General features: G+C 35.9%; 3 protein-coding genes across 7 annotated transcripts in view; 1 reads left to right on the top strand and 2 right to left on the bottom strand.

Moving 5' to 3' along the window:
- Nucleotides 1-34: 34 nt before the first annotated feature.
- On the bottom strand, nt 35-898 carry LOC132706343 (COMM domain-containing protein 3). The gene is made up of 3 exons (XM_060677627.1): nt 607-898; nt 283-557; nt 35-231 (listed from the first exon to the last, which is right to left on the bottom strand). The coding sequence occupies exons 1-3, from the start codon at nt 731-733 to the stop codon at nt 40-42; spliced, it is 594 nt and encodes a 197-aa protein (XP_060533610.1). The 5' UTR covers nt 734-898; the 3' UTR covers nt 35-39.
- Nucleotides 899-2,402: 1,504 nt separating this feature from the next.
- Nucleotides 2,403-7,430, bottom strand: LOC132706644 (uncharacterized). Its single transcript, XM_060678105.1, has 4 exons — nt 7,145-7,430; nt 6,081-7,087; nt 3,055-3,179; nt 2,403-3,005 (listed from the first exon to the last, which is right to left on the bottom strand). The coding sequence occupies exons 2-4, from the start codon at nt 7,085-7,087 to the stop codon at nt 2,707-2,709; spliced, it is 1,431 nt and encodes a 476-aa protein (XP_060534088.1). The 5' UTR covers nt 7,145-7,430; the 3' UTR covers nt 2,403-2,706.
- A 273-nt stretch (nt 7,431-7,703) lies between these two features.
- LOC132705784 (trithorax group protein osa-like) overlaps nt 7,704-12,478 on the top strand; it is a 38,887-nt gene continuing 34,112 nt past the window's right edge. The window contains exons 1-2 of one of the 5 annotated variants that reach the window (XM_060676644.1): nt 7,704-7,860; nt 8,824-9,013. In XM_060676644.1, the coding sequence (XP_060532627.1) occupies nt 8,869-9,013 (145 nt within the window). In that variant the 5' untranslated portion in view covers nt 7,704-7,860; nt 8,824-8,868. Of the gene's footprint in view, nt 7,861-8,017; nt 8,220-8,362; nt 8,603-8,701; nt 9,014-12,478 lie in introns of those variants that run through there. The other 4 variants (XM_060676645.1, XM_060676647.1, XM_060676643.1 and 1 more) reach the window with 4 other exon arrangements.

The following is a 12,478-nucleotide window of genomic DNA, read 5'->3' as shown; positions in this document are numbered from 1 at the left end:
CATGTCTTCATTTCTGAGACTAATTGCACTGATATTTTTTCAGTGTTCTGTAGACAGTTTTTGGCAATGTCGTACTACATCTTTTAATTTATACACCAAGTCTTGCAATTCTTGGCTGGTGCAAGTAAAATGCAGCACTTTCCTGCCGGAATGTTCAGTCTCCTCATTATATTGTTCCGTTTTTAGTCCAATCCTGAAGACTGGCCCGCTGCTGTGTTCATAAGTATTTGACTACAATATATCAGAATAACATTTCCCCTCTGCATCAATACTGGTTCTTACTTTTATTATGTAATCGATCTTCCACTTTACATCCGTGACATGGGGCAAATGGTTGCCGATGTTCAAAAGCGCTAGCCTAATCTGGGAAAAGTACCTTTCGTAACATTCGGTGGCTACTTTTGATTTTCCTTCGTCAATTTCGCATTCTTGAGTGAGAAACTGAATGAAATCCTGCGACGATCGCTCATGACGGGCGAATTCGGCAAACACGTACGAAAGCGCCGCGTAAAGCAGCTCTATTTCGTACCCCTTCAAGTTTTCAGTGTCTCGAAAGTCTACAACTACCTGCTAGAATGAACCCCGTTAACATGACAATCGACTAACCGTAATTTTCTATTTTCCCGGTTAACCGGTCACAACAATTTTCAGACAGGCTTTTCACAATATCCGTGGAGAAACGGTCCCACGGTAGCATTTTCAGCAAGCCTTTAAAATGCTCTTTAATTTCCATATCTGCGTAATCCTAACCTCACTTGCGACACACAGATCCAAGGTTACTGGGTTTGACTGGTACACACCGATCCCCGCAAACGGTTAACCGAAGAATCATAAACCTAATAGGATTGCCTAATCCGCCAAGTGCAATGCGAAAACTATCGCTAGCTGTGACATAGTGAAGTTCTTTATTGGCGCGTTTACTATGTAAATGCATGGAAATAATCCCAAACTGACCACAGTTTTGATGGACTTTGAGTATTTTGAGTAGCTAATATATCATTTTGTTTGGATAATCACTCGTTATTTTCATTTAATGTCAACATAAATCGTTTTAGTACTGATTTAATAATTATTGGGAAGTAGCGCAGGGTAGGGTAACAGGTAGAAAAAAAATAATACTATTGCAATCAAGTTTGGCTTATAGGTATTATCTTGAAATACATATATTAATTATTGTCACACATAAATACATAAAACTAGCGAACAAAACGATTTACTTGTAAACCTTTGTATTTTACGGCATTCTATCATTTTAAATATACAAAAATCAACAAATACTTATAAACTAGAAATCCCTATTTTTGAATATATTAAAGAATATATTAAAAAACAAAAAATATATTAGGCATACATAACAACTATTTATAGGTGGTAGGTAAATAATAATACGTATTTATATGTACCCTCGTATGTACATAATATAAAAAATACATATTACTACATACACTTAAATCTTTATTTTACAATTTTACCATATCCTATTTACCAATATTATTATGTGTAATATTTTAAGCTTACCTCCTAACTAATAACACCGCTAATAAGCAGCACGAACACAAAACTTTTAAGTCTTTGTTTAAGGTTAAAAATACTGTTTTTCTCAGTTCTCGCCACTCAAGCACATACAACTTTAAAGTATTTGTTAAAGCTTAAAAACAATGTTTTGTCCAAGTTTTTCTTTACAGAAATACAATTAACACAAACATAAGCGCACTACTCACTAGTTTAAATTATTTTAATTGTTCAAAGAACACAAAATACAACGGTTTAATAAACCTTCAAATGCATTGATAGCGTACACAAAAACCGTTAGAGGACTACGCTTACGTCACAAGCGACCACGTGCGATCGATAATTTTGACGAACGTATGATTGTGTATGTCTTATGGGATTGAAAAACCCTATTAGGTTTACGCTTCTTGGGTTAAACCGGTGCTCTTAATTTGATGTTTATTTTATTAAATACATTTTTTGAAATAAATTTCCTTTTCTCAGAAATTAATAGGCGAAGTCTCTTTAAAACATCAAAATAGACTAAAGCACCGAGAACCAAGCTTCTTCTCCTGCTTCTTTACTTCTATTCAGCACGACTATCAGAATTCTCGGCTTTTCTTTAGCAGATTACGTGTGTAAGAATTTTAGTTTAGTTCAACAAATTTTGATGTCCCTTTTCACGATTGTGTTTGCCACTGCTGATGAGTTTCTTTGTTAAGGTTTTTCACGTCGACAAAGTACGATTAATCAACACAGTACCTAGGAGAAATCCAGAAGATTCATAAATCCTATTTATTTCAAATAAAAAAAAAGCATTTATGTGAAGAACCCCCAAAGGTCATAAAAAAAAAATAAAAACACCAAAAAGAATTAAAATAAATTTTATTACATTATCATAATTAGGAATGTGTAACAATACAAAACAAGAGTACAAATAGGTACAGCTTTACATACACAAGTAACCTTAAATAACACTTTAAAACCACAAAAAAAATCGCTTTTATAAAAAATCTTCCTGGCTACTAACCAGGAAGATTCAGATCTAACGGAACAAAGTACATTAGGCACGAAAATATAAGTGGAATGATTGATCACAATCACCGGTCACTAGAACATGACCCGACAAGTTACCTTGTTGTTTGACAACAATCACGAAAAATAAGAAAAAAATAACGTATCACCGATTTAGGAAGTGTAAAGCGACGGACGAAATCACTTGGTCAGTCTTTTTAAGTTTTTCTTACTCTGTTTCGAGCATGCGGCGTACAAGTTCAACCTGGGCGGTGAAGAAGGCTCCGCGACCTCTACAACGTGTTTGGTATCCGCAGGTACCACGGGCACCCACGACGCCTTTCTTTTTATTTCTGTACGACTGTTGGACCTCATAGACGCGTTGTTTTGAAGCAACACCTTTTTCGGTTTCGCCTGGTCTTCTTTGGGACTGAAACTTTTGCTCAGGTCTCTCTTCACGTTGAGGGAAGGATGCGTTGTCTCGCTACTAGAAAAATAACCTACAAAAACGGTTAGTTGCCTGCAGACACCGCAGTCCATGAGTCTTACCGGATGACTGATGAATTTTGTCATAGAACAAACTGTCGGTAAACTCTAGAGGAGAATTACTCAGGTCTAAGAATTTGACTCGCTGCCGTAAGTTATTCGACGTCAACAAATCTGACCCGTGACACCTAAATATAACCTTATTAAACACAAGTAAAAAACAACCGGTTACTTTTATACAGGGTGACCGGAAATTGAGTTCGGAAACTTGGAGGAAAGATTTAACGTGCTATATAATATTAGTAGTAAGCTGTGTAACAAAAATTCGAAATCCCAATATTTTCCGAATGATAGCTTGTCAAAATTCATTTTTTTTTTATTTTTAACACACCGGGCTTAATTATCAACGGAGTAAGCTGGTATTTTACACACAGCCCTGATTCAGTACGAGTCATCGTTACAAAATAAGTGTTTCAGAAATCTGTCACTAGAGGGCACTTTACCTAAAACATGTTTTTTATTTTCCCTGTATTTTATTTATTTAGACGGATAATGCAAAATAGAACAGATTGCCTTAAGCAGAATCACAAATCCTCAAAAATTGTTACTCTTGTTTTAAATCGATAAGTGTTATCGCTTAGTCACAAATCAACTTTTTTATTCTCGGCCCGAATACCCCGCGCTTCTAATTTACAGAAAGGTGAAACTGGATATCGCGATTTGCATTTCTGTTACGGAAAAGCAAGTGGAAATGCAGGCCAGCACCTGTAGGCGACGTGCACTAAATTTTTCAAAACAGTATGCTATAAATTAAAAAAGTGAAAAAATGGCATAAGTCAATGTAATAACATGTTTAATTGAAGTAACATAAGTACATTTAACATTTTAGAAAATAAAAATTAATAATAATCGGGATCAAAATACCCACCGTTCATAAATTATAAATTGAATTATAAAATTAATTTTGGCAAGCTATAACCCGAAAAATATTACGATTTCGAATTTTTGTTACATGACTAACTACCATTATTTTACCACGTTGAATCTTTCCTCCAAGTTTCCGAACACCCTGTATAGTTACTAAACATCTAACCTCAAATGTTGCATTATTCTATTAGGCAATCCAAGGACCTGTCAAATGAAATTCAATATGGGGTCCCGGTGAAACAAAGTAACTGTTTGCTTTATAGCAAACGATCTTATTTTGTGTCTGTTAAAGGTGTTCAGGTGCTTTCTAAACTATAAAAGCTTTTTAATTCTACAAAAACATTCATTTTCGTTAGTGTAGTAATACTTTTAAGGACATAAAATAAGAAAAAGGTTGGAAATTCCTTGTGTCGTGGTTAGTTCTGGAAATATATTCAAATCGCGATCGAGTAAGTTTTTTTGCATTGCCAGCTATTCAAAACGACAAACAGCTAAGAAAAACTGAAATCAATGAAGTTAGCAGTACATGGTTTGGAAAAGATAAGAATCAACCTACTGGAAAATCTACTTACACAGACTTAACAATGACTTTTGCAGCCAAAAGAATTGAAGATTTGGAAGAAAGGAAGAAAACTCACCATATGCTTTATTGCATATTACATCAAATATAAAAAAATGAAAATATTATACTGGCTATGAATATGGCATAGTTCATTTGTTAATATTTGAAAGCATAAAGTAATACCACAGCATTATGTTGCTGTAATCAGTTGACCCTTATAAAGTTTAGAGACTGAATCCACACTTTAAAGATTTGGCATATAATTTTAAAATTTATACTTTTAAAAAACCTATTTTGAAATATTAATTAACAAAGGTGTGAGCTGTAAAGACCAAAATGTTTTATGTAATGCATGAGAAACTCATCCTGGACTTTTGTGAAGCCGAGGGTGGAATAATAGTATAAGTTCACAGAAATGAATCAAATTTAAGGAAACGGTGAAAAAAACCGTCGGCCAGTCAGTTCGGATTTTGTTGTCCATTAAAAAAAAAACCATGACAGCAATGGGGTACAAATTGACCATCCTGCATACGCGAAAATTTAAGCGCAATAATTTACGCTTAAATTTTCGGGATTTTCTTGTAATAATTGCAATATTTTTTTTCAATAATGTCTCCACCTTAAAATAACTAACATACAAAATAGGACGTTGCAAAAATTGACTTGAAACACTTCAAAACTCACCACACAAATGATTTTCTACCAGTTGCTTGCCCTAGACGGCCACATTTGATCACACGGTTTGGATTACCTAATACTGTAATTTACCTGACAAAATATGGAAAATCGAATTGCATATCGCATTAATTAATAAAAGTAGGAGAGAATAATACACTAACTTGCCAACAAATCTGAACCATTACACCTAAATATAACGTCATCAACCACAACTTATTTAAAGATTTTCTAGAATTCGTCTTAGTGATATTTATGGAGTTTAGAACAAAACCTGTTAATTCCTTCCTCAGACGCAGATTATTCAAATTTTTTACATTTACAACAGGTATCCAGCAATGGTCTTAAGTATTTATGGAGCTTCCAATAAAAACAGTTACTTTCAGATAATTCCTTCCAAGTATTTCTCAAAATTACATCCTAAGGTCACAAGATGGTAACGAAAATCTAACCTCATATGTGTTATTCCATATTGTGATTCACGGGACAAAAAAAGTAATAAATGAGGAATGCAACATACTATTTTGAACGCAATCCGATTCCACTGAACTAAAACGCGTATAAAAGAAAAAATAAACTGATTTTTTTCCTCTCGCCTCTGTTAAAAATTCAGAGATTTTCAGGTGGCCCAGCATGTAATCGCTAATTTACGAATGAATGGATTTATCCAAAAATAATAAAAAGTGAAAAATAAAAAGGTAGTTCTTTTTCAAAAAAATCTTCTCGGTGCTGTAGTGGCTGCCAAGGAATAGATAAACTATAAATTATTGAAATTAATAAAAAACAGGAAACAGGAAGTAAAGGGAAAATTAAACATAGCAAAAAGTAATTTTACCGAGGTCTAGGCCCATTGATGATATTTTTTCCTAATCTGCTATTGCTGCTTCAATTTGTGGAGAATCCTATTGTATATTAATATACTAACCTGTCGACAAATTCCTCTGGGGAGTAGGAGAAGCTGCTGCACTTTTGACAATAGATGTAACCACACAAGTACTCCTGGCACTGGCAAATATTGTGCTCGACTACGGAAGGTTTGCCGCACTGGGGACACTTCGTCAGCGATTGGTTGTGGCTCAGCTTGCTCCCCAGGTCAACGAATTTCCTAAAATTTTTGCTGCCGGGGCTCGCGGGCCCCGGCCAATCGCTCGTTTCCGGACTGTTGGGAGGAGTGATGCGGTAGTTCTCTTTGTTGATTTTGTGGCCTGATTTGTATACCTCGTATCTTATGTAAGCCTTAAAATTTCTGTGAAGTGCATCCCTCAGCTTACGGGACACCATAGACACCCTGAACAAGTCCCCGTTTGATAGGTAGCTAAAAATTTTGCCCATTATAAGATCGTTGCCCACCACTTCATTGAATGCTTGACGATCTGGGCTCCTTTTAATCACAGATACATTTTCTACCCATTTCTCCTTCTGTTTCTGTGGTGTCAGCTTCTTGCAAGGTTCAAGCAGCATTAAGCTAGGGTATAGGATTTTATGTTGCTCTTTTAGAGGTGATGCAGCAATGGCAGTAGGAAAGGCAACAACTTTTTTTGGAGTCGCATTTTGATGTCGAACTTTAGCTTCCGGAGTGGAAGAAACGGGTTTAACCTTGCTCGCAAACTCATCTTTAAAATATTTAGGAATGTGCTCGATAGAATCGCCGAATGTGAAGTAATTTTGTTCTATGTTAATGTTTTCAAACTTCCGAGTGAGGGATTCGTTGAGGGTGCTTGAAAATTGCGGGGTGGAGGGACAAGACTCTATTAAATCTGTCAATTTTCTTCGCTTTCCCTCCAAATAGAAACCTTTGCGTTTTCTAAGGTTGACACCCGAAAGGTTTGGTGTGGACTCATTGTCTGTCCTAGGAGTGCTTTCGAGTAACCACGCGGACGATTCCAATCCCGAATCGTGCTGAGAATCTTGAGCGTTTGGACTGCAGTCCATCTGAAACGCGCATATAAATTACCAACCGACTTAAGAAAACTGGAACCAAATACTTACTTTGTTATTTTTAAATTGCACAAATACAACAACTAGACTAAATATACATATCTAGAAAATGTTATAATAAAATTCTGATTTAAGGCACACCATTGACGCATATGCCAGTTGCCGCCAAAAACATCGCTGCTGTTCATGTAAATTATCAGCAGGAATTATGTTACGAATTGTACAGTTACCTATTATCCGTATCAAAAAACGCGAAACACACCACAAAAACCGAACGGAGGCATTAAAATAAACAAAAATTTGTTTTTCGTAAGATTGACAGATTGTCTAATTTGACGCAGACTCCATTGTTATGATTACACAGAACACAGAAATGTATTCAAAAGGCAGAAAAAATATTTGTTCCGTGACAGATACAAGCAAATCTACTGATAGTTAATTGATTTCGAGTACGAATGAGGGGTGCAATAACGAGTAAAAAAATAACTATTCATCTAATTGCATTATTGTTATATTCTTAAACATTTAATGTCTCTCTATGATGAATTATACATATTTTTATTTCCCTAGCAGGCTGTGTTCTTCGCCTAGGTGTCAAATGACAATCGTATTTGTTTATTTTTCTCGTTAGCTTTTAAACTTTAACGTTTTGACTTACGTTACTGCTTTTAGACCGACAACGATGGATTTATTTTATACTTAAGGAACTATTATATATTGTAGTTTTATCGAAGGCACGTATTACCGAAAGTCCGGAAATATTTCAGGTAAAGTTTAATTCGTATTATAATTTAAACTCCATTCGTATGTCTTGCCGTTAAATCAAACCGATCAGTCCGGCAAGGGCGAAACCAATGTGACATAATTTTTACTGTTAAAAAAAAGGGCAAATAGTTTTTGTACCTGTTTAAATTAGTGTATTTCTTCCTCGAAGGGTTGGCTACACTGGCCTGCCATTTCAAAATAAAGCACCTTTTGTTTGTTACGTCACATCATCTCGGTTTCCCATTGGCCGACGCCATTTTATCGACAGTTGAGTAGCTAAACGACTAGTTTTTGATATTTTCAGTTTTTAAGTTGAACCGAATCCATGTTTGTCCGTAACCGACATCTTTATTTATAACGAGTAAGTTTGTTTGCATTTCTCGTGCGTAATCCTAACCGATTTCATACATTCCCTTGCGGAAAATGGCTCGTTCGTTTCCAAAGTGCATTGCAGTGTTTTGCTGGTGCATTGTTATTCGTGGCCTGTTCGGTGAGATGCCGCCTCGGTTGTATTTTTAAATCGAAACGATGGATTTCCGAGTGCCCCGCGACGGAAATCTACGTTCCGTATACGAGCGGGAGCTGCTCTCGGCCAATTTCTTTGTGATCGTTAAATTGTTTACCTATCGATTATTTTTCTTTCGCGAAGTGAAAGGATTGTTTGCTGTCGGCGTATCTGGCACATCATACAATGTATCCGAAATTTCGTAGAGAGCAGACAAAACGGGCCGTGAAAATCCAAATGTAGGTCACGTCTAGGGATATTTTTCATTTCTCTCCCCCAAACCTTGAAATTTAACTGGTGCAGTGGGCCAGAGCACTTACACCGCTGCCTTGTTCCAGGAAACACGCCGAGCGAGGCCCCCTCGCAGTAGATGGCCACACGACACTTAGTTGATAGGAAAAGCTGCAAATAATGAGCCCCATAACCCTAAATTGTTAGTGCATTGCCTATATTCTTATAGTTTTTGTGGCTATACCGAACGCGAACTCTGAGAACCATTCCGACAATGTCCAGCAACGGTCCCAGCAACGGCAAAAAGAGCTCCAATAGTTCCGGGGTTAACACTCCCGCCAGTACACCCGTTGGCAATGGCAGTGCAGTCCACACCTCGGCGCAGAGCTCACCGCCTCCGAACAATGCTCCTAAGTATGGTGAGTTTGGCGGAATATCAGAGTAAAATTTTCATTTTTCAAACTTCAGTGCAATAGCCACTTTAAAATATATTAGGCATTACCTTGCGTATTACCTATTGCCATTTTATAGGACAGCCACTTAATTTTAGATACTTATTGCTTGCATTGCTTAAAATAATGTAATAACCGACCAACATAAACATCATGACACTGTTTATTTTTAAATTGTCTTTGTTTACATTGAGTAAGAAGTTGAGTAACCTTTATTATAGAAAATTTATAAATAAGCAGCAGTTTTCAACCAACTGGCGAAGTTAAGATGTCCGTTTTTCAGTTTTATTTTTTTAACCAAAAGTATATAAATTAACAGGTTTTTGGCTACCACTTCCTAGAACTAACCAATTGCCTTTGGTTAATTTATGAGAACAGTGAGGTTTTATTTTATGTTGCCTATTATTTACCTTAGTACTGTTTACGAATCTGGTCATTTTTAAAAATTATCAGCAGCAACAATTTGAAGGTGTACTTTTAAAAGTCTTCCGAGGCACAATCGCAAAATTCAAAATTAAGGAACTACAGCACAGCCAACTTTTCAAAAATTTAAGAAAAATTCGCCAACTGTAGTAATAAGGGGTAATTATGGGATAAATAGGATAGGGAAATGAATGTCATAGTTATAAATAAACTTTAGTTTTGGCCAAGAATTATCTTACTCTCTGACGTAAAAGAACGCTGGAAGTTTTAACAATACCTTGCTGATATGTTGGATCGCTTAGTTTATATAACATACGTTGGTGGCAAAATGTATGTAATTCTATTGAAAATATTTTACTGAAATATAATTTATTATTTTTAGTATTTTATGGCATAGACAGCTAACATGGTCTTGCAACTTCTAGACATGGAATCAACCAATTTTTGTAAATTTTCCGTGGTAGTTTGCGACCTTCCTGATTAAATTATACTAAAGTGTTCCTGTTGATTTGATATTGGAATGTACTCAAATACGCCGATCCAAGACATCCCAAAGGTGTTCAATGGAGTTTGGATATGGCGATTGGGTTACAGTTACGTTTTTCTCTCTTAAACATTCTTTCACTAACTTGGATGCGTGTTTGCAATGGCATCTCCTCTGTGAATGGTAGCATTGTATTTTCCAAAATCTTTTTGTATTGTAATCGCCCCACTTTTCTCTGTACTTGACTGCTTGGCCCTATCTCAGATCGAAGAAACATCCTCAGACTATTATGTTTTCCCTCCATGTTGATTCAGTCTTCTTACATATTGTCTAGCATCAGATTCAAGCAAGAAAAAGTTGCTTTCATCACTCTGAGGATCTTTGCTATTACCGACTTTTTTTCCATTTTATATAAATCTACAATTTTTTTGTCTGAAATCAGTAAGGGCGACTTGGGAACTACAAATAACAATAATTTGGTCGTCTGCGAAAAACAAAATTGAAAGACAGTAGTGGTCGATCTCTATTCTCATAGCTTCACTCCTTATTAGTTTTTCAGTCCTTAAGTTGAATGAAGGATCCCGATAGGAACTTTCACTGTCTTATCATACTTTTTTGATTTTTAAACATAGTTTACTTACACATGTTTTTCACGCTTAATTCATGGAGCATAGCGTATTTCTTACTTTTTACGAGTAAAAGGATAAAAAGCAGAAATTTAATTTTGATATCAACTGGTAAGTAGTCAGCACTAGTAAAGTTTTTTAAATAGTTACCATTACATTTCTGTCAGTAAGGAAAGTATAGTCTCGGAAAAGGAAGTCTAAGACTATGGGAATAGAACTAACCAACATCACTTTATACACACTTCAGTGCGCAGATGATCAGGTGTTAATAGCCAACGATAAGGACGATATACCGAGTATGAGTACCAAAAATAGGGACTAGTGCCGATAGGCGCGGAACCATCTGACATAGAACTAGAAAATAACAGTTTCATAAGCTCTTGTCAAGATATAATTATTTGGAAATCAGCCAGGCAAAGAAAATTATTTTACGTTTGAACGGAGTATTTTGAAGTAATGGTGGTGTGTAATATCGGTGAAGAGCGGCCTCTTATGTGGGTTAGGTTGGGAATTGACGGAAGATAATAAAAGAACAGTAAGTGCAGTGGAAATGGACGTGTTTAACAGGTCGTTAAGAATATCTCGATCAGAAAGAAAAACAAATGGTGCTCCAATATTTTCGGAAATAAATGTTGATATTTCAAAATGGCTTAATGGATTTTGCTAAACTTGGAGTCGTTAAAAAGGGCTTTTATTAGACTATCCGGCCACCAGATGGCTTTTTGTGACAATGGTCAAACAATAATTTTCTGAAAAAATACATGCAACGATATGAAGAGCCAATAGCGAATCGAACTTGCCGACGTTTCGTCGATCATCCTGTTGGCTTCTTCAGAGCTTAACTTAAATTGAATCGCATTCTACTCTGTACCAGATTAAATATTGTTTGAGGTTGGTATATCTCAGAATTACATCTGCTCTTCTCTCTAATAATTTACACATTAGAGATTTTATGCGTTCCATCACAAAATACACTTAACAACCTTCCAAAGACAATGAGTTGGAAATCAACCTCACACTTGCCACTGTTACCCTTCCTTACACTCAAAACATCACCTACCACATATCAAAAGTTCAAAACCAGATGTACTACTTGTCCAGAGACCGAACGAAAAATGTCAACTAGGCTCAAAAAACATGAAAGAGCTCATCAGCAGTTGCCGAAAACATTCACGAAACTGGACATCAAATTTTATTCGATAAACCTAAAATTTTTGCATGTAATCAATTCTTCTACCAACAAAAAATCCGAGAATCTATAAAAATGTAAGCCACCAAACAGCATAACCCCAGCTCAGATCTTTACCTTTCACTAATATGGGAATCAGTCATCCGAGACAATGTTCATGTTCCCCCTTTAGCTCCGCCCCCCTCAAACAATATATAAGCAGGTACATAGTAGAATGAGAGCCGGTTTCAATTAAACTCTGATTGGCAAGCGTCAACAAGTTCAATTCTTCACGAACCGACGCAGGAGCCCAAAAGATTTGTAAATACAAAAAAATCTTTGATGCTTGTCCGAATTAATATTCCGAACCGTTTTTGAAACTGTCCGGGACGAATAATTCTTTGATTACCATTAACATGTTGATGAACGTTATACTTCAATAAATAAAAGCCGGGTTTTTTAAAATTCTCCTCATAGATTCTCTTGCTGGATTTACGTTGACGTATCCCACAACATTGATTTCTATTTCTTCATTTATAATGAAATTATCATGTCGATTATTTTATCGATTTCTCATTTTCAATTCCAGCTTTCTAAAGATAGAATGTGCAGGAAGGCGACGTCCTGGATAGCGGGCTGCATACAATGCACGGGCCTGTCGAGTTTTCCTCCGAATGTCAGAAACATATCAACTTTTTCTCCAATCGTAAATTGATTATTGTTTTAGATGA

This window comes from Cylas formicarius, unplaced genomic scaffold (genome assembly GCF_029955315.1).
Source record: "Cylas formicarius isolate icCylForm1 unplaced genomic scaffold, icCylForm1.1 PGA_scaffold_8__14_contigs__length_24414737, whole genome shotgun sequence".
In the NCBI taxonomy this organism is placed as follows: domain Eukaryota; kingdom Metazoa; phylum Arthropoda; class Insecta; order Coleoptera; family Brentidae; genus Cylas; species Cylas formicarius.
This window is presented reverse-complemented; position numbering and strand designations above follow the sequence as displayed.